This window comes from Cavia porcellus, unplaced genomic scaffold, assembly GCF_034190915.1.
Source record: "Cavia porcellus strain 051 isolate PalLab524CR breed Dunkin Hartley unplaced genomic scaffold, mCavPor4.1 scaffold_20, whole genome shotgun sequence".
In the NCBI taxonomy this organism is placed as follows: Eukaryota; Metazoa; Chordata; class Mammalia; order Rodentia; family Caviidae; genus Cavia; species Cavia porcellus.
The window spans coordinates 37,197,193-37,222,825 of NW_026947503.1; the positions used below are offsets into that span (position 1 = coordinate 37,197,193).

The 25,633-nt window shown below is 47.5% G+C and overlaps 2 protein-coding genes across 6 annotated transcripts in view; one reads left to right on the plus strand and one right to left on the minus strand.

Moving 5' to 3' along the window:
• Positions 1–3,572, plus strand: part of Epg5 (ectopic P-granules 5 autophagy tethering factor) — a 118,889-nt gene extending 115,317 nt beyond the window's left edge. For all 3 annotated transcript variants that reach the window (XM_003473996.5, XM_013157170.3, XM_013157171.3), the window contains exon 44: positions 1,658–3,572. In XM_003473996.5, coding sequence (XP_003474044.1) covers positions 1,658–1,840 — 183 coding nt within the window. In that variant the 3' untranslated portion in view covers positions 1,841–3,572. The remainder of the gene's footprint in view (positions 1–1,657) is intronic.
• A 1,769-nt stretch (positions 3,573–5,341) lies between these two features.
• Siglec15 (sialic acid binding Ig like lectin 15) lies at positions 5,342–24,545 on the minus strand. Of its 3 annotated transcripts, none has more exons than XM_063231745.1 (6): positions 24,448–24,545; positions 17,267–17,326; positions 16,485–16,868; positions 15,317–15,691; positions 14,290–14,320; positions 11,073–12,369 (listed from the first exon to the last, which is right to left on the minus strand). In XM_063231745.1, the coding sequence occupies exons 1-6, from the start codon at positions 24,497–24,499 to the stop codon at positions 12,288–12,290; spliced, it is 984 nt and encodes a 327-aa protein (XP_063087815.1). In that variant the 5' UTR covers positions 24,500–24,545; the 3' UTR covers positions 11,073–12,287. The 3 variants fall into 3 exon arrangements, with proteins under 3 accessions (XP_063087814.1, XP_063087815.1, XP_063087816.1); XM_063231746.1 differs by having other exon boundaries at positions 15,317–15,688; positions 24,448–24,544; XM_063231744.1 differs by lacking the exons at positions 15,317–15,691; positions 16,485–16,868; positions 17,267–17,326; positions 24,448–24,545 and adding an exon at positions 15,962–16,427 and having other exon boundaries at positions 5,342–12,369.
• Between the last annotated feature and the right edge of the window lie 1,088 nt (positions 24,546–25,633).

Consider the following 25,633-nt stretch of genomic DNA (forward strand, 5'->3'; position numbering starts at 1 on the left):
AGCAACAAAATGATGCCTGTGAGAAGTTTATTCTAAAAACATGGCAGTGTTCCCATTCCTGTAACTCATGGGTTGGTGGGAAGTTTGTAAGATACATTTCAGGCTGTATTTGAGGAGTCTTCTACTTGCCTGTGGTCCCAGAACCTGGAGCATCATCATACACCTTGTTTTAGCTGTGGCCACAAGTCACTGGCACCCTCTTTGCCTATCTTCCATCAGTCACACGGTAATGACACTGTGCATGTTCTTTGCATACTTCTGTTGGGATTTATAGACTTGGAAAGGGCCATCGTTTTACAGAATGATTAATTTTATTCAGCCTACCACAGTGGACCATTTTAGGGTCTAAATTTAAGAAAAGAAAGGAGTGGAGAGAGACATTATTATTCATGGGAATGTCTCGTGTCTTGTCTCCTTCCTGTCACCATTATTTTGGTAGCATAGGGAGTGAACCAAGGGCCTTCACATTGAACTGCTTCCCTCAGCTCTTTTAAAATTTTGATACATGATCTCTTTAAGTGGCTAAGATGCACAGCCTGAACTTGAACTTGTGATCCTCATGCCTTAGTTTGCTAGATTACAGATGTATGCCACTGCATCTGGTTTTTGTGCTTTTGAGTCCTGTTCTTAGATTGAACTCTATTCATGTAGCTCTTAACTTGGTACCAAGATCCCTAGTTGTTTATATTCAGCTTTAAGACTTACGTGTATACAGCCTTCCTGGTAATTTATTTCTAAACTTTCAGTTCATTTACCAACCTCTCCCACTCCCTAAAAAATTCTTCCTTATATTCTGAAACAAGGAAATTCCAGAATTTAATATGTATTCTGTAGTGTTGCTGTTCCCATCCATAGGCTAGGCTGTTCTCATCCATAGGATGGGATGTGCTGAAGAGAAGATCCTTTTAGAACCTTGAAGGTACCTGAGTTTGTGCAGTGGGAAAATAAAACTTCCCACCGGACTTTTTGCTTCCTTTATGTATGGTCTCTTTCCCCTTCTCTTTTATAAAGGAAGGGAAAATTAAAATTATGGAACCAGAGAGCATTTTTCTTTACTTTGAAGAGACATATGGGAACATTTTCTCCTGTTAGTTCTGTGCTGTTTGTCATATAGAATTGGAAGGAACTGACCTGTATTTATACTTTTCGACTGATAGAGTCATCTTATCATTTACCTGCAGCAGCACTTACCAGCCATTCTTCAGAATTTCATCCAGTTAGTATGGTATTGTTTTGTAACTTGAGTACCAACCCAAAAGCCAGTTATACAGGCCTTGCCTTAGTGGGATGCATCTGGTGCCTGTGCTTTCCTACTGAGCTCTGAGAAGGGAGGAAGCCAGTGATCTGGTAGGGAAGACAAAGCAGTTGTGGGAAATGGGTGTGGCTGATGGACAGTAAGTCCAGACCAGCTGCTACAAAGGCTCTTGGCAAAAAGGGTAGGGAAATAACAGCACTGCAGGACGGCTGCAAAAGGCAGAGAGGACTAGGTTGCAGGTCTCCTTCTGTTTGGGTTAATCAGTGCCTGCTTTCTGGACTCCTGACTCGAGTACTCTTCTTCACTTGAGGCTCATGGTGGAACCAGATCATGATGATAGGTGTGCTTTACCTGGGGCAGGCAGGTGTGGGTTTGTAACCTCTTGTCTTTCTTGTCTTCTAGGCTTTGGCTGCTCTTGAGTCCATGACACTGAGTAAGCAGTACATCGAATACCAGGATCAGATATTGCAAGCTGCCCAGTTTGTAAAGCATCCTGGTCATTGTCTCCAAGATGGGAAAAACTTCCTGGCCCTTCTTGTTAATTGTCTCTATCCTGAAGTGCATTATTTGGATAACATACGATAGTAATATTAAGGCTCTTGAAAAACCTCATTTTGTTTTTGTTTACATGTAACTTTGCTTTGTAAAAATGATTGCTCAGTTTCACTGCAGAACCTAGTTTAGGCAAGGAGTAGCTGACTAGGAAGCACTAGCTAATTTGGGGGTAGGTATATGTGTGTGTACTTGCATGCATGCTTTTATGTTCTTGTCTCTTAAAATTTTCTGGGGGCTTTTTAGTTATGCTCATCACAAATGAAATTTACTAAGTTCCACTTGAGTACAGAAACCACTAACAGTTGGTCACCTCAGCAGGCCCCAGATAGAGTTCTTAATGTATTTCCACTTCTCTCTCCCATTTTATTTGAACATCAGATTTGACATTTGTGAATCATATAGAGCCCTTTGGTTTGAACCCCATTTATATCTTCCAGTGCTAAAAAGTCAACTTCAGTGATTTCTGCATTTCTCAAATGTGGGGAAGCACATCCTCTTACAATTACTATGTTATTTCCCACAGAAGGGATGTAAAGATGCTGAATTCGTGAAAGCGAAGCATGTGTAAGACATGACACTTCATCCTGATTAGAGTGAACAGCAGAGATGGCAGCATGTCTGTTTCCATTAACAGTGTGTGCTTCTGGAGGAGCCCCTGTCAGAACCAGGGTGGCAAGGCTGGTGCTCTGTGCTGAGCATGCTGTGCACACGTTTTACTTAGTCCACGTGCTAGAGAGTGCAGACGTGCTGACTCCTTCCACCATTGGATCTCTCCATTATTCATACTACTTCTTGGTCTGGTTGATGTTGAAGTTCGCAACCCATGACAGACACTAGGTTTGCAATTCGAATGCCCCACAGTTGAAAGGGAGGCTGGGGACTTGGTTCTCCATTTCCTCGTTTCTTTCCTCCACATTTAAACTCAAATGAAGCTTGAGGACCTCTGAAACACTTGTTCTGGATACGGGGCCAGCTTGGGAGAGTTTGTAAAATTTGACTATTTTGAATACCCATGTGCCTTCTGTCTTTGTTAACCATTCGTTCTTATCAAAGCCTGTCTACAACTTTGCCTCGTACTGTTGCCATCTTCTTGCTCATATTATTTCCCCTAGGAATTAGTAGTTTTCCTTCTGTCAACATATTTGTAATTTTGTCAACTCAAAATGGATTTTTGTTTGTTACATAATGTGTCCGTGTATGTGTTGTTTTTAGTTCAAGAATATTTACTTAAAAATATCTAAAGGATCACCTCCCTCTCTTGGTAGAGAGAGAAGAATGTAGTCATGAGAACGCCACTTTCTTCTCAGATGCCCTTTCAGAGTCTTCCCCCCACAGCTGGAAGTTCGTCGGAACATTTATCAGGCAGAACAGTTCTGCCTCAGACATACCTTGGAGCTCGGACAAAGAATGACTTTTGTAGGCCACAAGACATCATCTCAGAGGGACTTGTGTCATCTTCCCTCATTTTTGTTTCTCTTCCTTTTGAAATCAATCAGCTTCTCCTATGTATAAGAAAATTTTAGAAGCTTTAGACAGTTTAATTGACTGATTTTTGGCAGCCATGATTTTATGACAGGAAATATGTGCTGTTTTCTTTGAGGAAGATGAAATTACTGATATCCTAGAATGTGAAATCTTTGAAGTATGCCCATTTTAAAGAGAATTATGATTAATCTGTTAATTTTTGAAAGTTTATAATATTTATAATGTACTTGATGTATAAAAATTATTAAAAATAAAATCAATCTTTGGTTGTGATGGATATAGATCTGAACTTGAGGAGTGTTCCTGTTGTGAAGATTTGATGCAGATTTTAGTGCTTGAAGTCATCTGATTTATTGTAACTTCATTTTCAGACAGGTTCAGTAAAAGTGTTTCCTCCTTTACTTCTTCACATCCAGTACAGTAGGAAGGTTGTCAGGTCCGAGGTTCCTGGGCTGGGAACATCCTTTCCAGACAATGAGCTGGTTAAGAGCCTGCAGCCTCCAGAAAGGAAGAGCTACAATAGGCCAGCCTGCCCACTGCTCGCCCGAGAATGAGCTTTTGCTTAAAAAGACTCAGCCTCTGGAGTGCACAGGGCTGCGGTTCAGAGGCAGTGACTGGTGCTACATGTGGATATTGGGATCAGGCAAGACTCATAGGCCAAACAGTGTAGAAGGTGGACCACTGCATGCTCGACTCCTTTTCTGTGGCCACCATTGTCTAACGCTTTCTGGGAGAAAGGTGGGGCAGCGTTCAGTCAAGCACCTCTTCTCCAGTCATCATACCTCATCCTGCAGTAGAAACATGGGCAGAGAAGCGGCTTGGATCCCCCCATTTTCTTGCTCTACTTTTAACCAGAACAGTGAAAGACAGAACATAGGGCTTGACAACACAGGGTATTAAGGCAGAGGTCCTGCCACATGTTTCTGCAGTATGAGAGCGAGTAGGGTGGGGACCCATAGTCCTGCAGTTGGTCTCAGCTCCCCAGCCTGGCTGGTTTCTCAGTTTCATGATCAGTGTGTTGGCTCAGCCACCAGATGCCTCTGCCTCCACCTCCCCAAAGTGGTGTCTGAGCCTGTTCTTTGTTGTAGAGGAAATTTAGTGCAGAAAATACAACCCTCAGCCTTGCACTAGCCTTACCTCCCATGTGCCTCATGAGTAATCGCCAAAACCAGTGTGCCTGAGTCCATATCCTTCTATTTGAATGAAGGTAAAACACTTTCGTTCAGTTTTTGTTCTAAAACTTTTTTTGGATCAGGAAGCAAATGTCCTATGATCACAGACATGGTAAAGTGAGAGGGAGCAGGAAACACTTGGAGGCTCCCCTCTCAGAGGAAACCGTTAGTCTCTACTTGGTCAAAGACTTGCGCCCGTAGTCCTGCTTTACGCCAAGCTGAGACGGCTCCTTGCAGTGTTGCTTCTTGGTTGTGGATCTTCTGGAAGCACCCCAGGTGGGAGCTGTTCTTGTACTTCCCTCTCAACAGACATTTCTCTTCTAGTCACATACCTGACCCCAGTTGCCCCCAACCCTTAGCCTTTCCAGGCTAAATGCTCCAAACTCAGTCCTCTTCCACCTAATGTTCAACAGGGCTTCTCTTGGGGAAAAGTGCCTGAATCCCTCCATGTTACTGTGCCAAAGATTACCTGGGTTACGCCTGGAGTGGGACCAATGAAGCATAGAGAGCACAAATACTAAGTCATTTGGAAGTACAAGTGTGTGCTTTCTTGCCTTTTTTCTGCATTTGGTGTCGGTTGCCTTATCCTGGTTCCTGCCCAGGCTTAGTCACGCTTGAATGGTCCCAGCAGTTCGGTTTACTTACTGCTCTGACACTGAGATAGCATCAGCTCTGGTGGTGGAATGTTAAACTGTGGGAAGTTCAAACTCCAGACCTGGGGTTAATACCACTTGCTGGTCTCTGTTGCTGTCTGCATAAGGATTAAAATATTCACTCTGCACTTAATCTTTTACTGCTGTCTCCTCTTCACTATGGACCAATTTTTTTTTTAAATTTTATTTAAGGAGAAAAAAAAAAGCAGAGAAAGGGTACAAGTTATACAGGTTTACAGAAAAAAATAAACAGTAGGAAATCACTAGTTAGTGGATTACATGCTGTCATCTTAGAAATAATTGTTCAAGTCACAAAATTAAAGCTTATAAAGTGGACATTCCAACAATGATACTTCAAACAGTTCTGTTCAATGATCCAATAAAACTCAGTGATATCATTTTCTATCTTATACACTTAAATATACATGCAGTTATATCATTTAGAGCACTTTTCTTTTCCTCTCTTTTGTACAATGACAATTACACATTTTGGGTTTTGTTACTCCCACAGTTCTTATTACTTTTTTGGAAGGGAGTAGAACCAAATGTGACATAACAGAACAGAGTTAATCAAATCAAAAGGGTGGACATAATAGATAATGTAAAAGCATAATACAAGGTGATCAATAATGGGTACCATAATGCCTCCCGCTGTCTCTAATAGAATTGCCTATATCATCAGTTATAATAAAATTGAACAAAACAGTAAAGAACAAAACCGACAAAACCAAAACATTGGAGACATTGTAGGTCTTCAAAAGTAGATAAAAGTCATCAAGAATGGGCGTCATAATGAATCTCACTATCTTCACAGCTGTTGCCTAAACTTTCAAACCTGGTACTATCAAGCAAAACAGAATAGGGGGACATCAGTCAAAAACAAGATGGTGAGAGTAATACAGGGCTTTAAATCAAGATAATGGAAAGTCAGTGGGTTACTATACTATATCCTGCTATTTTTATTTATTTTTCCCTTAATTAAAAGGATAAAAATAAAAAAAAAATGGAGTGGAGATTGAGATAAAAGGGGGCATAACAGCAAAACAGCGCAGATCAAAACATAACCATTTAAGCAGAATAGTGTTTCACCACAAGATAATCCTGACATAAAAGTAGTTACCATTATTGTCTCTTTCCTTGAAATCCTTGAGTACAACTTCGTATACTATAGCATTAAATATATCAAAACAATGTAAAACCATTTAAGAGAATGACGGCATTACAGGGTATTTAGAATCAACTAACAGAAAATGAACAATGGTTTCTGTATAATCTTGTCTTTAAAAGTTTTTGCTTATACTATCATACATAATAAAATCCAATAAGATACAACCTGTTTAGACCAATGGAGACAGAAGAACAAAAGCTTGATGAGACTTCAAAACAAGATGATACTAAATCAGTATTACCTATTAATATGTCATTTTCTCCAAAATAGCTGTTCCTATCATCCAATCTTCTCTGCCTCATTTCTGTTGAGCTCTTTTTCTGTCATTAGTTGTCAGTTTGTCTTCTTCATTTTGTTCTCTGCTCCATTCATTGTGGCCTCCCCGCCCCTATTTCTGGATTCTTTGTATTTTTCTTTTTTTAGAATATCCTGCAATACTCTCTGTAGAATTGAATTGGTGGTTGCAAATTCCCCCAGTTCCTCTTTATCCTGGAAGCACCTTGTTTTTTCATCAATTTCCAGGGACAGTTGTGCAGGATATCTCAATCTTGGCTGGAGATTATTATCTTTTAAAGCTTGAATTATTTTCCCCCACGCTCTTTGTGATTTGATGGTTTGTGCAGAGAAATCTGCTGTAATTCTGATGGTTGTTCCCTTGTAAGTGGTCTGTTTCTTGTCTCTGACAGCTTTTAATATTCTGTTCTTGTATTGAATTTCTGGAATTTTTATCATTATATGCCTGGGTGTTGCTCTGTTTGGGTTGTAGGTGGCTGGGGTCCTGTATTCCTCATACATCTGAGTATCTTTACCTTTTGCTAAATTAGGAAAATTCTCCTGGATTATTTCTGTGAGTAGCTTTTGTAGTTCATTTGTTTGTGTCCCTACTTCTTCTTTTATGTTCTTAATTCTTAAGTTATGGATCCTCTTATCATCTTCTTGTCTTTGTATTATTGCTGTTTGTTTCTTTGTTACTTTTAAGAAGTTTTTCATTTCATTCTCCCATATTACAAATCTGCCCTCCAGTTCAGATAGTCTGTCCTTAGTTTCTTTCAAGCTGTTATGCCAGTTTTTGATAGAGTTTTTAGTTTCCTGGTAGTCCCTTTGAACCTGCTTCACGTATTCTATGCTTTCTCTATTTTCTCCATCAAACAATTCTCCCCTCTTTTTCTGTTCTTCCATTCCACCATCCGTTTTTTCTTGGGTGGTGCTTAGCATTTCTCTAACTATTCTGCTTACTTCTAGCTTCAGGTCATTAATAACTTCATTCCTGAACTCTAGATGGCGCTTTATGTCTATTGGTGCGGTGTCCGCTATTACCTGTTTCTCAGGATTAGGGGCTGAGGAGCCTTTCTTGTTGCTTCCTCTTCCCATATTCTTTGTTCCTTATATATGCAAGCTTATATAGGAGGCCCAGCTTCCCTCCCTGTCAGCCACAGCCTGATCGAATTGCGCCGGCTAGGTGTTCCCGCCCACCGCAGCACACCAGGAAATTCCAGACCAGGCAGCCTACGCGGGGCCCGCCCCTCCAGGCCACCCTCAGGCTCTGGGATCTGGGTTGTGCTAGCCTATTGGGTCTCCGCCAGCAGAGTCACATAGGCTAGGCACTTCTCACCAATCCCACTTGAGAGGGGGATCGTGGCTGGAGTCGCTGCAGCACCCCGCTCCCGCAAGTCTGCCCAGTCCCAGAATGTCCTCCGCTGGAGTCAAACTGTGGTAGAGTGTCAGTTTCTCTCACTCACCTCACCACAAGTCAGTGCACGGCTCCCCGCCCGTCCTGCAGAGCTTCCGTGCGTCTCTCTCCTTGCCAAGCCGATGTAGACACAGCCGCCGTGCGGCGGGAAACCCAAATCGTGGCTTCCAATGGCGCGGGCTCCAGCCTCCACACTGAGGCCCCTCTGTTCCTGTTTTAGCACCAGGGCCTCATTCCAAGTTGGTTTCTCTCAGCCCAGTTCGTTCCTGGGTCAGCAGAGCATATCTCCACCTGCTTATGTCTCCTTACTCCGCACCATTCCTGAATTCTGAGCCGAGTCTTTCAGAGAGCCTCCGTAGCTGCTGTTATCTGTCCGCCATGTTCTCCCGGAAGTCCACTATGGACCAATTTTAAAGCTGACTTTAAAGCTGATTGTTATCCTGCTCAATTAGCTTTGTTTTATTAAGTAAAATGGATAATACAGTGTTGGAAAATAAGCACAGTGCTTTACAAGAAAAATTCCCTTTCTGTGATCTTCCATTTGTGTCTGGATCGAGCTGGGTAAAGCTCTTAACAGCGAGGCACTGCTCATCCTTAATTTGCTCTGCTCAGGAGTGATAATGGCTTCTAGAATATGCCTTGGGTATCCTGTCATCTAGAAATTTCCTTCTTTCTGAATGGGTTCCTGATTTCTGATGAGAATAACTTTAAAAATTAATCTACTGATCTTATTCTAGGAAAATGAATTTGTTAAATGTTGATTATAACTTTTTAAATGTCCCAATGTAATATTTTAAACTTTTTTTTCTTTCAGGGTTTTAAAAACCACTCTGTCAGATAAGCGCTTCACTGTGTTCAGACTCTTCCTTCCCACTTATCTCAAAAGACTTTTAAAACCACAACTTTATTTTGATCATTAAATGTGCAATATTTACTTCCTCCTTGTTTAGGTGCTTGTACAAATGATGAATTTTTATTAAGTGATGAGAAACAGGAAGAAATGAGAACTGGTTAAATAAAATTCTGCAAATACACTACATTCAAATTTATCCATGTGCTTGCTTCGGCAGCACATATATAAATTGAATTTACCCCATGATGGACCTTTCTCATTCTTTTGGGCAAATTGGTTAGCAGGTCTCTTTTTCATACATAAATCACACTCAGAAAAATTTTAAATTAGGAAGTTTTTTTAAATTACATTCTATTAGTACATTTTGGATATGTATAATGATCACAATCCCATTCATCATAGAGAATTTATACCTGTACATGATATAACTTGCGTTTTTTGCCCATTCCCCTACTCTTCCCTTCAAGCCTTTCTCCCTTCCCCATTTATAAAGTTTTGTTTCCATGTTTTCCTTCTCATTTGGAAGATTGTAATAGGCAGAAGCTTTTACCACAATGGTAAGAGATAACAGTTCTAAAAGAATTTATACCTGAGGGTTTAAGAGTTGGCATAGACAGCCCACTGGGAAGATCTGGAGAGCTCCAGGCTTATGGGCTGCCCAAAGGCTCTGGGGCCTGGGTGGGGTGGGTGGTGGTGTAGGTGGGCGGAGCTGCCGGCAGGGGGCAGTGTCCCCATTTGTTCAGGGTCTGCTCTGAAAAATCTGTTGGGTTTAATGGAGTTCTTTAATATTTTTCACAAACATCTACAAGACACTCTTTAAATGAGAGAATGGCTGGTGAGCACATTTGTGTTCCTGGGTGTTGGGACAAGAAAATGGAGAGTTCCAACTCTATCTCCATACCACCCTGGGAAGTCTCATCTTGAAAATGCCAAATTTTCTAGGTCATTTCTTGATTCCCTGGCTTCCGGAGAGTTTGTCCAGCTGTAGTGGCTCAAGGGTGTGGACCATGTCTCTGTTCTTGCTTGTAAGCAAGATACACCCCGGAACTCACAGAGACATTGCTCCAAGAGTCCTGGGCCCCAGCCCAGAGCATTCTGGCTCTACAGAAGGTACCCTGCTGCTCCAGCTCTGGCCACACCCTTCCGCTACCCTCCTGCTCTGGCTGCTTCTGGCCACGTTGTGTTTGACCTCTTGCTCTTTGCCCATATTGTCTCTTTGCTTAGAATACTTTTCTTCTCTCCTAACCCCCTCTCTGCCCTTGGCCTCCTGTGTATGAATAGCTGACACATGCTCTCCATATACCTTCTTCCAGGAAGTGTCCTCATGACAGGGAAATTATCCCTCATATGCTCCCTAATTACCTCTACCCATACCTGAATTTCCATTTACCATGTCACTATCTCAGGAGCTTCAAACAGGTCTCACTGTGGAGCCATCAATGCTTCCCAAATGTCCGTGTGTTCCCATCTGAATACCACATGGGGTTTCCCTGTTCAGTTGTTTCTGAGGCAGGACCCATGGCGAGGTCTGTGTTAATGTATGAGCTATGAACACTTGTGGAAAACTCTCTAGAGGAGGGAGGGTAGGGAGGGAGAGGAAGAGAGAGAGAGAGGGAGGATCAAACCCAGAGGCACTCTACCACTGAGCTATATCACAGCCCTTCCTATTATTATTTTTTATTTTGAGACAAGTTTTGCTAAATTGCCAAATTTGGATTTTGCCTTTGCTTCTTGCGTAGTGGGCATTCACAGCCAGCTTCCTCTGGAGGATTCTCCCCCTCAGTCTACAACATAAGAGATGCTGGATTCTGGGACCTAGGTCCCTGAGTAACAATGTGTAAAACCTGCCTGCCAATCTGTGATGGGCCTATAGCATTTGCAAGAAATAAACTCATTGTTTTCAACTGATGGCTTGGGGATCTGTTACGGAAGCACAATCTAGACTACCTTGACTGATATAGGCTACCCCTTCATTTTTGTAGCCTTACACACTGCCCAATTCCTAGCATAAAGCAGATACATAGGCAATAAGTCACATTACAGTTTTTTGGGTTGTGAAACTGACTTCAAAGACTAATCATGTGCTCACTTGGCTCCCAGGCATGCTTCTCCTCTCTCTCTAGTAGGACCAGTAATTTCCCTAAAAGGGAGTGCAGCACCCTACAAAGTTAGCCTCAAGGCACTTGGGCAACTGGGGGGAGTGCCAGTGCATGTAGACATACATCCAGGGAGGATACGGACCACAGATTATAGTCAATTTTATTCACCAAGTCCCACAGCTCCCCTCAAGTCTCCCAGCTTCCAGGCCTTGAGGAAGAAATTTCCAGATGCTTTGAGATAATGGGTCTTTGATTCCTCTTCCTCGTGGTTCCAGCTCAAGACAGTATAAAGAATCTGGGATAGTAAGAGGTGCACAGAAGGTGCACAGTGAAGTAGGAGCTCCTCTTCTTGCTACCAAGTTCGTAGGATTTGATGTTCCTTGGACTTCAGTTTGTACAAACCCAGCCTGTCTTCTCTGAAATACTTTGTTCCTCACAAGCCTGGTACGACTACCAACTTATCCCAAAACTGCATGTCCAAAGCATGTCCAAAGGCCCAAAACAGACAGTCTTGAACATTGCAAAAACCCCATCACATCTACCAGCAAAAGGGGATGTGTCTTATTACTCCCATGATCAATGGTGGATGAACTGAGATCCAGAGAGGTGAAGAAATTATTCCATTCCATATAGCAACTTGGTAGAGCAGGTTGGAGCATGAGCCCCCAGACCCTGTGACCAGTTTCCAGGTTGCTTTACTACAGTGTCCTAGAAAAAGAAGGGTGAGGGAAGCTGTGCAGAAGTTTCATGCTGAGACACCCAAGGGCACCAACTCTGCTGAGGTTGTCAATTTGGCTGGATTACGAGACACTGGGAAAGATGACTGGCTCATGGGGTTACATACATCAACGGACTTACCCACTGATGTTCACAGTGGAATGTGCTGTTAGGAGGTGGGGCCTAGTTCAAGGCCAGGGCTCTGGGGGTGCCTTTGGAGGGTATTCTCTCCTAGTGCTCTTCCTCACTCTACTTGAAGTGAGCGACTTTGCCCCATCACATACTGCTGCCATGATGTTTTTCCCTTGAAGCCAACAGAAGCTGACTCTGGAATTGTGAGCCACATAAATCTCTCCTCTGTAACTTGTGGATGTTGGTTGTTTTGTCCCAGTAACAGAGCTAATGAATAGAGGCATGCGTGCATGCATATGTACACACACACACTTTAAAAATGCTGGCCCCAGTCACACAGAAGTTCAAGTAGGCCCGATGAACCTCTGTGAGCTGGTTCCTGACCGCTGATCACTCAGCTGGGGGCTGCCAAGGTGCCTGGGAACCAGGAAGGGTTGTAGCAGCCAAGCGTTGTCCTGGCCTTCATTTTTCATGGTGCACAAGTGGATGCTGGTGGCTGAGGAGCTCCTTATGGGGAACATGTGGCAGACGGTGGGCTCCGGGAGTTTACCTGGCCCAAATTTTCATAACTGGATTCCTGGGCGTGAGGCCTGCAGACAGGAGAAAGTTGACTAACCAGCCAATATGGAGGGAGATCTCTGATTTCCTAAACTTTACCCTAGCAATAGGCAGAGAGAACAAGAAATGGGGGGGCGATAGGACCAGAACCAAGCGCACATGGGGACTAATTGGACGTTAAGAGGCAGGGAAAGAGTAGGGAAGGGGCTGCTGTAGGTGACAGCATCCTATACCACAGAGTCTCTGTTTCCTAGAAGTGATTTTGTCAGAGGCTTCACAATCCAACTCCATGTCCGTGACTCCCAGACCCATGTATCTGGCCTGACTGCTTTCTAGACTTCTGCATGGGACATAGTAAAGGGAACCTTAGTCCTCCATGTCTACCTTACTGTATGATCCTCCCACTCCACACTCTATTTTCTGCCTTCATCATCCTAGTAAGTAGCCCCAACCTTCATCCTGGGGCATACTGGCTCCCTCCCTCAGCATGAGCTGCCCATTTTGCCCTTGGGTCAGCCCCCTGCCCATCTCCCTATTGCCACCACTAACACCTCTGTCTGAACAGATTCACAGCCTCACAGATCTCTGGATCCTCTGGTCCAGGTGGAGCCACTCATCTGCTTAGACCACCCAGTGAGTTCCTATCACCCTCAGAATAAGCCCACACCTCGGTGGCCCAGGTGCCCACCCCAAGCTCCAGGCCACACCTGACTCCCTCCAGATGCACCTGTGTCTGTCTTCTCGCTTCTTCCCTTCTTGGGGTCTGCCACCCCACACTCAGCCTTGAGCTTCAGGCCCCTCATGCCATGTCCTCACATACAACATCCTGATCCTGAGGTTGCCACAGTCCGTGATCACCCTCTCTTCTAGGGGCTCTGTTTCATCACTTCCTTTGCATCTTTTATAATCTAAGATGATATTTTTTTCTGTGTTTATTAAATTTTTCACTGGAAAGTTCAGAGATTTTTCTGCCTCTCATGTATCCAATCCAATGACTGCTACATAGAAAGTACTCGAAACTTTTAAATGTCTAAAAACAGTCAGCTTTCTGATTCAGAGGCCTTGGTGTGACAGCAAATTACACAGAAAAGGAACATGTGGCAAGTTATGGAGACTGTGGAGACGCTGAGCTGGAGAGAAGGCCAGGCTTCTCTCAGCCCCTCCCCAGAAGCATCAGGTACAGAGCAGCCAGGGTCCAGAGCTGGTTTCTTTTTCTTTTAGTATGGCACTGGCCTTCATTTAGGCAGACATCATGGGGAAGGAGGGCATGGCTTTCCTGTCAGTGGCTTCTCAGTTGAAGTCCACAGGCCTCTCATCAACCCAAGCCTTTGGAACCTGTGGTGAGACTTTGGGAACATTTTAGCAGTGCCTGGAAGAATGAATGGCCCCATGGTGGCTTCTGTGTGGGACTTGTTGTTTCTAGAATGCTGGGGACTACAAGAAGAAACATCTGGGCAGGGCATGTGGTGCACACCTATAATGCCAGCACTTGGGAGCCTGGGGCTGGAGGATCACTGTGAGTTTGAGGCCAGCCCAGCTACATAAGTGAGCTCAAGGCACACCAGCCTGCCCTATGAACTGAGACCCTGTCTTGAGGAAGAAGAAAATGGTGGAGGAAGAGGAGAAAGAGGCAAGGAATCAGGGGGAGGAGAATGAAGAGAAGGAGAAGGAAAAAAAGATAGAGAAGAAGGGGAGGAATAAACATCTGGAAGAGAGATGGTATCACAGTCCTAGAATTACCCCTCAGCACGACAAATAGGCCCTGCGCATTAGCAGTATAAATGAACATGGTTTGTCCAGGGAAGGGGGTGTTGGACTGAGGGGGGCTGCCATGGCAAGAAGAGCCTGGCTCTGCCCTGTGCCTCTTCTTTCTCCTGCCACCAGTTGTGAGAAGCCTGTATCCCTTAGCCGATGGGACTGGGTACAAGTGAGTTGGGAGTGACCATACTTACCTCGGATGGGTGTCCTGGGTGGCTGGGAGCTCTGTGAGAAGAACCGAGAGAGGAACAAGTTTGCACGTAAGTTTCCACATACATGTCTACTGCCACTGCCCACCCCACTGTGAAAAAGGGCCCCAGGGAAGCATGCAACAGACTGAAGGCAGCAGGCTCTACAGAAGTGACACTGAGGCCTCCACCCGAAAGTGGACTAGAAGCTAATGAGCACAGGTGGAATCAACACCACCTTTCTGAGGACCCTCAAGCACAAAAGCTTGGGAAGTTTGAAGAACCAGCGCAAAGGCCAGGGTGGCCAAAGTAATGGTGGCAATCATGAGCACCATGACAAATTCTGGTTTCAATCCTGGAGAGTTTGACGCTACTGCTATGACCTGGGAGGACTGGACACTCCGGGAAGTCCTTCCCGCTTTGGGACACACAGTAAATTTGTCATGCAGTTCACTGACGGAAGGGTGTGGCAGTTCTCTAAGGACACCCTTTGTGCTCACGCTGCCACACTTTTGCCCATGCTGGGCTTTCTGCTAGGTGCACCTCCGGCTCCTTGTGCCCCAGTTCACGTGTACTTGCTTCTGTACTGTGGAGGTCTCCACTCTGGTCCCAGCAAAGTATGTCAGCCCATTCTCTGCCATCTAGTTTCTGAAGTCTAGGGGGTTCCCTTGGTGGCTTGCTAACTCATGATCTGCTAACTCAGTTGGAGGGTAGGGAACCCAGTCTCAGACATCTCAGTATTCCGAGGAGCACCGCAGCACAAAGTTTGAGGCTTGTAACACAGGAATGCTGGCCCCGGGGAAAGCCTGAGAGCCCTTAGGAGCACTTTCATGGGGAAAAGGGTTTGCTCCAGAGCGTGGACTCTGATTCCCTGCTCCAGGGAGAAGAATGAGCTGATGTACAGGTGTAAAAGGACGTTCCGATCCATCATGCTGGATGTGAGGGTGGGCAGCTACATGGCCTTAGGTGAGAGGAGAACCCGGCCGGCCTACCCCTCACACCTCACACCCACACAGGTTTGGGGAGCACCCACCTAAGCGGCGGCGGGCAGCGCCCACGGCTAGAGCGCCAAGCAGCAGGAGCGCCTTGAGCCCCAGCGAACCAAGCAGGAGCGCGATCGCTGAGCCCCCACTGGCGCCGTGGAAGTGGAACAAGTAGACGCTGGCCTCTGCGCGACCTAGGCTGTTGGAGGCCGTGCAGGTGTAGCGGCCGTCACGGGTCAGCGCGGGCAGCTCGACGGTCACCTGGTGGCCGTGCCCTTGGCCCCGCAAGGTGGCAGAACTATTGCCCAGGGTCGGGATGGACCAGGTGAGGTCAGGAGGAGGCTCCCCTTCGGCTGTGCAGAGGGCCCGGAAGGCGTGCGCCGGGCCAGGCAATACGGAGATATTGACGATCCGCGGAGCGGCTGCTGGGGGGAAGGCGGGCAGCAGTCACTGAGCAGCGAACAAGGCAGGGGAGGGTGAAAAAGCGGGTGCAGAGAGCGAGCACCGGCCAAAGGCAAGGGGTGCCCTTCCCCTATGCGCTTCGCAGGAGCTGGCAGGGGCTCAGAGAGGAGGGGGTGGGCATGTGGGTGCCAGGCTGCCTAGGTCCCCAAGCAAGTGGGGCTTTGAGCAAACCATTCTGCCTTTCTATTCCTCAGTTTCCCCACGGGTGAAATGGAAATCACAGCAGCCCTTACCCCATAGAGTTGTTGAGAAAACTTGGCAAATTAATCCCAGTGGGGCGCTTGGAGTAGGGCCTGACCCCACAGCAGGTGCTCCCTAAAGGATCATTATTGTCGTGTCGCACAGTTGGTCCCCGAGCAGAGAGCCACTTCCTGGAGGGCCTGGGACCCTGGCTTCAGGATCGTCATATCTTAGGGTCTAGTACGCGCCCAGTGTCCTGTGCGCCCCGCTGAGGACTGTGGGCGCTCGCTGCACACCTGCTGGCGGCCCTTGTCACATTCGGGGTCGGTCGTTCACCCGTTTTACCCTCACCTTGGCCTGCGGTTACTGGGGTCAGCCCCGGTCTATGGGCTGCATCATAAAGGCCTATTCCCGCCCCGCTCCGGCCCAGCTCTTTCCGTGACCAAGCTCAGGTTTGAGACCCGCGGGGGAGCGGAGGGGTAAGTTCTCGTGGATTTCCTATGGCGGAAGCGGTCCCGGCTCAGCCCCGGGCCTGGGCCTGGGAGGGCGGGAGAGGTTCGGCCCGGCCCGCCTCACCGGTCACGCGCAGCCGGACGCCGTGGCGGCTTTCATAGCGGTCGTGGATGTCGCCGGCGAACTCAACGCGGCAGAAGTAGCGGCCCTCGTCGGCCAGGGCGAGGCGCTCGACGCGCAGGGACAGGTCGTTGCGGCGCGGGTTCCCCAGCAGGCGGAAGCGGCCGTGCAGGCTCAGCGCCGTCTGGCAGAGCTCGCTGCCGCGCGCCGCCGAGCACCGGAACACCTGCGGGCCCGCGTAGGGCGCCCCCGCGCGCCAGATGGCCGTCAGCGGCCCCTCGTAGTGGCGGTGCGGGTGCGTGAAGGTGCAGGGCAGCACCGCCGCCTCGCCTGCCGCCGCGCTCACCTCGGCCGGCACCTGCATGGACCAGCGCTGCGCCGGCGCGCCTGGGGGGGGGGGGCGAGGGGCGGGCGTCAGGCCGGGTCTGCGGACCCCGGGGGTGAGGTGGGGTGGGGATGGGATGGGACTCAGGAACCCCCCTGGGGTGGGTGTGTGGAAACCCCGAGGCTCAGGACAACCCCAATATCTACTTCCTCACTTAAGAAAAAGCTCCGCACCCTGTGCTCCCACTAGTGGAGGTGGTGGTCCTGGAAATTTCTCCCTGTTCCATGGGGCTCTTTGCCTCGGTCGGGGAATTTGGCCGCATCTGCAGGCCTAGTGAGTCCATAGTCTTCCCTTTAGCTTTGCCTCATCAAATCCTGCCGTGCTGTTGTGAAAAGTGCCTGGTATTCTGTGGCTACAACACTCTCAGGATTCCCAAGAACATGGTAAGAAAGTCACTTACTGTGCATCTCTGTGTTGAGAGAATTTCCAGTAGTATCTCTTTTAGTTCTTACAAGTGATCCTAGAGGTAAGCATAGTTATCCCCTGTTACATGTTAATAAACTGAGGCACAGAGAATTTGAGTAATTGTCTGAGGTCACACAGCTAGGCTGAGGCAAAGCTGATCTTCAAATACAGACTCCCTCTCTTCCTTATCTACAGGAAACCTTGCATTCATTTGAGGTCAGCAACATTCCCACTTACAGAAGGGAAACTGAGGCCAGGGAAGGGACAATGTTTTAAAGCTAATATTTTGAGTTGATGAATGAGAATCCAAGTCAACCCAAATAGACTGCCTTGGTTAACTTCCCAAAACTCTAGGGCCCAGGCAGGGTGCTGAGAGGGCAGAGTGCTGGGCTCCTGATGTGTGCAGGCAGGTGACTCTGGACTCAGTTGCCCCTCCTCCACTCTGTAAACCACTGCAAAATGTTGAGAGCAGGTCTGGAAGCTGAGTTCTGCCTACAGCTCCTCCCGGCCATTGAACCACAGGACTCCATGTTATTGCTGCTTTAGAGGTGGGTTACACTGGCAGTGGTGCCCCTATAAGGAAAGCTTGCCACAAGGCTTGGCAGTGCTGCTAAGCCTGTCCGGCCAGTGCCCTGGGTTGTGTAGGGAGGGGGCAGTGCACAAAAGAGATCTTTGGGGGGAAATAACACCAGACACAGCAGTTATGCAGCGCTTTCCTGTAGACCATGTTGTGTGACCCTCAGAGCACTCCAGAGAAAAAGGTGAGGTAGATATTGTTATAAATAAGGAAATAATGATCTAGGTTCATGCAGGTAGAAAGTAGGAAAGTCTCAATTTTTCTGATTCCAAACCCAGTGCTTTTTGCTCCATGAAGGATGTAGCCTGATTCACTCCCCTGGTGGAGATACCCTCAACTCAGCACCAGCAGACCATCCACCTGTGAATAATCCACAGGGCAGAACATTTGTCCTGCATGGAACCAGTGTTTGTCGTTGCTGGATAGAGCATGCAAATCCTCTTCCATAGCGGGCATCCCACAACCCCACGGTGGCTCTCCTGAATCCATTCATCATCCCATTCTTTTTCTGGTGGAAAGTCACATCTCACCTGCCCCACCCCTGTCCTCTCCTTCAGTGCAGTGTCCTGGCCCCGGTGACTCCAGGTGTGCTGCACCTGCAGAAAGGCATGAGTCCCATAGAGCTGCCCAGACTGTGGGAGCCGTGCCTCCAATAAAATCCTGCTGTGGGCTCACATCCAACCTGCCATCTGGTAATTTCACCAGTTCTGTTTTCATAACAATCTGTTTTTAGGGCTAATCGCTTCTGTTCTGGATGAGTAAAATTATTTTTATGAACTCAAGTAGAGGACTTGACACCTATTCCTAGTAAGAACTTGTGTGTTTGGTTGTTAATAGTCAAAGAGCCTTTTTGCTAATTCAAGGTTGTTCCAGTTTGGTCAGTATATCCAGCTACTGAAAGCACCTCTCCAGTTTCAAGGTTCATATTCTGCCTCAGTTTCCCTGCCACTTCCCACCCTTGTAACCTTAGCTGCTCAGATCTCTTGCACCCTGCTGGTATCACAGAGCCAGGCACTGATTCCCTGTGTTTGCTGTGTGTTCATCAATTCAGCATTTGTTGTACTCTTTCCTACTCCACACCAAGCTCAGGCACCATGAGCTTCAGGGACAAAGATGGACAGGATACCTTATCAGCCTGCTGGAACTCACAGCTCAGAAAGGCAGGCAGCTCTGTGAACACATAGGTACACTGCTGTCCACGATGGATGTGAACAATATTGCTCTGTCTGAACATGGTTCCTGGCCCATTTCACTAACCAGCTTCCTCCCATCCATTCTCAGTGTTCTACTGAGTTGTCCCTACATCAGGAGGTCTTCCATGAACCCCATGTGTGGCTCTGACATCTCTGGACGTCAGAGTTCTAGACACACTAGAACACACTAGTTCTTAATAAGGCTGGAATATGCACTTCCAAATCTGGATATTGCCTATCTGTGCTCTTAGAGAAGGGCACAAACTGTGTCTGTGTTGCTGTTGCTTGGGTACCGTGTCTACCTCCTAGTAATTGATGTTGAACTGAATTGCTATGAGACAGCAAAAAGGAGGGTCAGGCTTCCGGGAGAGGGTGGAGTAAGTGGAGAGAGATGTGTAGACACTGGGCAGGCAGGGATTGGAGGATCCATGAAAAAAGGTGTGGGCTTCCTGTTCACCTGCTGAGTGGGACTCAGAGAGGCAGGCAGTGGACTCCCTTTTACACAGAGATCTTTGGATGAGCCTGCCCAGGTGACTTAAGGTGAGGGTGAGGGTGAGAATTGCCCACGGAACAAAGACATTTGCTTTGGCAAAGGCCCAAACTCCCTAGCATCCGGTAATATTTAGCATTGCCTCTGGCAGCTCCTGCCTATCTGCTGAGAGAGCAGAGATGATGCCTGAACAGGAACCGTAGCCCCTCTCTTCAGGGTCTCTAGTCTGTCTGCCTCTTGTCTGTCAGCTTCCAAGGGTCAACAGGAGGTGCAAAGCCTGCCCACTTTGGCATAGATGACTTAGGCAACTCTCATCAGGCCTCATCTGTGTCCAGCACTGGTCCAGGTTCCTTCATGAACTGGGCGATCTTTAAGTGAATTACTATTATGGCAGGTCTCAGATGCCTCTGCTGTGAAATAGGGAGCTATAGGCTTCCTTATATGAGAGAGGACTGAATGGAACATTGGTAGATAACCCTGCTGTTCCTCTGCACAGAACATGTTCTTCTTAGGTCCCTTACCAGTCCTGTGATTGGGGTATGGGGTGAGCAGAGGGATAAGTGACTTCTAACCAGCAAGGAAGAGATGCCCAGGCAATGGACCAGCAGGTGTTCACACCTACACCAAATCCTTGGCAGCTGCATGGGGAATTTTAGATCAACTGAAGCAAAATAGTCAGGTTCTTTCCCTTAGCTCACCTGCAAATTAATCATTTACTTATCATGCTATAGATGTTTCTTCAGAGTTTACTATTCATACAGCCCCAGGGTCAATGCTCCCCTCAATACATTGACAATTTGGTCAGTGCTCTGCCACTGCTTTTTTTTTTTTTTTAAAGATGGGGCTCTCCTTAAGTTGTCCAGGCTGTGCTTGAACTTGTAGTTCTCTTGTGTTAGGTTCCTGAGCAGCTGGGGTTAGAGTTATGGACGGATATGCCCAGCTATTGTTTTTAAATTATACACAGTTCTATTCTAACAAGTTTATTTAGTTTTCTGGCCAGGGAAATAACTTCAGAGAAACTGGAAAGTGATTTCTGTCTGTAGGGCCATTGAAGGCAGCAAGAAGAAACAACAGATGACAATCACTCAAAATAATGTAATGACGGCTCAGAGCAAGCATGATAAAAGTGTGGGGTCAGTGGACCACTCAGAGAAGGACTAAACCCAGACAGCCCAAATTGCTATGACACACAGCAGGCTGGTGGGACAGGTGCTCACAGTGATGGTCTGAGCCACCACAAAACTTGATGTCCCAAGAGGTGTCCTGTTCAGCGATACATCCTGTGGATGGCATGTCAGGGTCTGGTAGGTGCCATCCCTGGCTCAGAAGCTGATTTGGCGGCCTCAGGTAAGTCTTCATAGGTCTCTGGCCTCAGCAGTCTCACCCATAGAATGTTTCTAGATGTTTTCTAGAGTGACTTTTCAGTTTATAAATCTATGTCTGAAAACTAAATTTGGATAAACATGGAAATATAAAGACTGATCTATGACCAGTTAAATTAAAGCCTTTGGGATACTTAAAAGTAAGCCACCAGCTAGCTGGAAAATGCATACACTGGCAAAGATGTACCCATGTCGTGACCCTCCATCCCAGCCAGTCACTAAAGCACTGTGGCTCTTGGCCGCCTCGCCTCCTGCTGATCTAAATGGAATAGGGCATCTCTGCATGAGTTCCAACAGATCATACTCTTGATGTTAGGAAGGAGTTGATCTGATGCCCCAAACCCCCTCATTGGCTTTACAAGATCTCCCTGTGGGTCTTCAGGTTGTCAGCAGGGCGGGGACTAGAGAGGTGAGGAGGGAGGAAAGAGCTACGGCAGGAGTTCCATCCCTCAGTGTGAACCAGAGGCCGAAGGTTCCCGAAGTGTGAGTGTGAGGGAATGTGGGGAAAGGCTGGCTGGTCTCCATTGCCTTCAGGCTCAGCCTGCCGTCCCTTAATCCTGTCCTCCTTTCTGAGGGGTTGTGGATGTGGCCTGTTCACCTGGGTTAGGAGTTGCAGAGCCAGTGCTGTCCCTGTCCTTGAGCCAGTGCCCACCAACAGGGCACTGCTCTTCTTCCACTTTGCCTGTCCGTGCTGTGCTTGCCTGGCTTCTTGTTTCTTCCTTTCCCCAGGGAGAACCTCCCCAGTCCAGCAAACGTGCTCACAACAGCCACAGGGAGCAAAAGAGTCCCACATGTTAAACCTTCCTGTTTTCCTGCTGGCCCTACAACAACTACCTGTCTTCTCCCTGACCTTTCCCTGCATCCTACACAAGCAGCCCCAGGGCCTTGGGTGACTGCTGCCATTTGTCTTGGAATCTTATCTTGTTTTTCTTTGTGGTTCAGAGCTGGTAAAATAAATAACTCTCAGCACCAAGCTTTGTCCCAGCTTCCCCCTGCATGTAGATGGGATGAGCCAGCAGTGCCTTCAGAAGACTCCTGTTCACATCCAAACAGTGATACTCCAGCAAAAAGTCACTGTGGCTCCCTTAAAACAGGAGCAAGGACCTTGTCCTTGCAGGAAGCTCATGGTGAAGAGTAAATGGGCTGCTGGCCACTTGTCTGGTACAGAGGTCCCTCAGGATGGCAGCTACTGTGATTGCTACACCTGCTTATCTCAGGCTTGTGAACTCACTGAAACCTGCACAGCCTCTTCAGTGATCAGAGCTGTCAACCAGTGTTTTTCCTCCTCCCACACTGCCTGACCTCTCCAGCTTTTTAAAGCCAGATTTGGAAGGAAGGGTTAGAAAGAAAAGCAAGGGAAAATGTGTGGGAAGCCCCTGGGGGATGCATTGGTGGAGAACCTTTTAGAACCTTGATGACAGCAAACAGCGGGGTGAAGCACACATTTCAAAGATTTGCTGCCACTGGGTGAGGGAATTGTGCGCTGGATAAGAATGGCACCAGTGTGAGGGAGGAGGGCATGGAAAAGATAATTCCAGGGATGGATTTCTCCCACTTCTCTCTTGTTGAGGCCCTCCCTTGGGCCATACTCCTAGATGTGGACAGGGCAGTGATGTGACCACTGGACCCTGCTCAAGGGTTCTAGGGTGCTTGTACATGGTGGTGGGGCTGAGCCTGGTCCTCAGGGTATCCTGCCAGGCAGTAGCCTATGTCCTCTGGCTGGGTGGCCTGGGGAGTCTCACAGGTGAGCCACAATCATAGGACTCAGGAAGTGGTGCTCCTGGATCACCCTGGCTTCTGGGTCTTGTGGCTTTAACCACAAAGCAGCCACTGGTGTGTGAAGTGAAAAGGTCTCCTCAATGACCAGCCCACACATGTGTTGGCCGCTCTGATGATTGCCACATACAGCTAGAGCATGTGTGTGGTTTGTGTTTGATTCTTGAACTTGTGGCTGGCTCATGCTTCCTCTAAATATTTTTGTCCTTAACTGATTCAGAGCAGCTGACCTTCAGCAGGAGAAAAATAAGTAAACGCTGGCCCAAACCACTAAAGCCCATCTTCTTGGAGCAATGTGAATTTGCAGGATTTAGCTACCACTTATTGTCCAGCTTCTGAGCACCAGGAGCTGCATGGCCCCTGCAGCACTGTAAGTTAGGCTGCTGCTGCAGGCCCTCAGCTATTGAGCAGCAGAGCCGGGATTCAAAGCTGTAACTGACATGAGCACCCATGTCCTTAACAACTCACATATCTGTCACCTAAGGATCGAGCAGGGTCTGCTCCCCCAGCTCTAAATCATACTGGAAAGATGGTGAGTTAGGTCAGCTTGGGAAAATATAACTCTTCCCTTATTCGAGTCCCCACCACGGGACAATGACAGTGTGTGTGAGTTGGAGTCATATATGGCAGGACTCATATGCTGCTCAGTGAGCCTCTGTGTGCATTTTCCTCTCCAGTGAAGAGGGGATAGGAATTGTTCCTTTTGCACAGGGTTACAGGATTATGAGAGTTATCACAGCACCCAGCACCTAGTTCGTACTATATAGTTCTTTCTGTACCATGCAAACCAGACCAGGAACAAAAGCCATACTGTGTCAAATGCTAAACAAAGAAGAATGGGAGCCTGAGGTAGGGAGGTTGTCACCCAAGTGTGGAAACGGGACCTCATACCAAGGACTGACAGCTTAACAGTGCAGTGCCAGGATGATGCACATGATGGCCAGGCACATGGTGGCACAGTTGCAGAGACCAGGAACAGAGTATGGAAGTGACATTAGGTGCTGGACTGGGGAAAAGACTGGGCCTACTGAGCAGGGCTAAAGAAAATTGCCTTGGCCATTTATCCCCATGGCCCTCAACTGTGCTGGGCATCAGAGTCACCCAAGGTAGCTGGAAATGAAGATCTCTGAGTCCTGCTATCTAACACTCTGATTCTGTAGGTCTCGGAGCCAAAGGGTCTACACTTTCCCCTGAGATTCAGATGCAGATAGTCCTTGGTCCCTTTGCACCTTTTGCAAGCATTGTGTCCAGGGGCACCAATTCACCAGGCCCACTTACCCCTCAGGGCTCCTGCTGGAAGGTCAGGGCTGCCTCCATCACTGACCCAGTTCCCAGCATGAAATCATTCCACCTTATCCCAGCACTGTCCCCAGACAACTGTGCTTTTCTTACCTTGTTCCCAGGGCTGTGAGCATCAGGACAAAGCACCAGGATGGCATCAACAACCAAGGGGAATCAGAGTTGGCACAGTCTTTTCCACTCTGAGCCACTTCTTCTCCTTTCAGCAATGAGTGAGATAGGTGGCCTTTGTTCAGTGAGGACACTGAGGCCCAGGAAGTCACGAGACTGCTTTAAATCACCTTCAAATGTGGCAAAGCCCACATTTGGGCTTCTGGCTTCTGTCAGGATAGCCCTCTGAAGCACAGCTTTTCTCCTACCCAGATCTGGAAGCTTTGGGCAAAGCCAGCTGCTGAGGTCTGCGAGAAGACCACAGTAAGGTTTTTCTATTCTGGGCCAGCGAGGACAGTGGAAACTTACCCAGCGGGATGACACATGCCAAGTAGGCTAGCAGTCGGATGGACCCTTCCATGGTGAAGCATCTGGAGACCCAGCAGCCCCACACCTAGCCAGGTCCCCAGTGAGGGCGCGTTCTGCATGAGTGGGTGAAAGCAGATGCACTGGATTGTGTGCCTGGATCTGCAGGCAGCACTGGGCTCTGTGAGCTGGACAAACTGGGGACAGGCTGCCAGGTGGCTGGTGATGTGATTAGACAGGACCCGTGCAGATTAGTCATGTGGGAAACCAAGAGAGGAACTGCTGGATGGCTTTCCAGGGCAGGAAACTGGGAAGTAGACGGGGACAAATCAGGTCCTTTCTCTGTAACTCCTGGCCCTTGTCCTTCTTCCTTCCTTCTTTCCTTCCATCCTTCCTTCCTTCCTTCCTTCCTCCCTCCCTCCCTCCCTCCCTCCCTCCCTCCTTTCTTTCTTTCTTTCTTTCTTTCTTTCTTTCTTTCTTTCTTTCTTTCTTTCTTTCTTTCTTTCTTTCTCCTTCCTTCCTTTTCCTCCCTTTCTTCCTTTCTTTTCTTCTGTCCTCCCTTCTCTTCCTGCCCTCCTTTCCTGCATTTTCAGTGTCCCAGGTGGATTTTATCTCCCTCCATCCTCTTCTTTTCTCTCCTTCCTTACTATCTTCCAGTTAGGTTTTTCAAGATACAGAAAAAAGCTGAGGGGAGAAGGCTGTCAACATAACTGAGAGACTGTGTGCAGGAGAAAGACTGGTTAGCTATAATTAACTTTTGGGACTAGATCCCCTCCAGAGGGCCTGAAGTCTAGAACAATACTTCTAAATCTTCCATGGTCACAGGATCACCTGGGAGTCTTATGAAAATGCTGATTCAGTTTCATCTGGTCTGGGCTGACAGGTAATTTGCATTTCTAACAAGTTCAACCACACTTCTGCAGCAGAGCTAAGAGGCCACCCTGGGAGCCACTGAATGTCATTATCATGCAGAAGTCAGGACCCCAAGGGGGCACAAAGAAGCATTTCTGGAAGCTTATTGGATGGGCTCTTGGTTGGAGGACGGGGAGAGACAATGGTGAGTCCTCTAGGGACTGGTGTTGGAATTGGATTTAGGTGGCTTGATTTTTTTCTGGTGATGGAGTGGACTTGTATCTTTTTGCCCCAGGCAGAGGTTATATTAGCAATGTGGCTCATCCTTTGGCTTCTT

Bases quoted from the DNA above. Each gene is read 5' to 3' on its own strand.
- Siglec15 (XM_063231744.1), bottom strand. From the start codon at position 7,659: ATGGGAAGAGGAAGCAACAAGAAAGGCTCCTCAGCCCCTAATCCTGAG.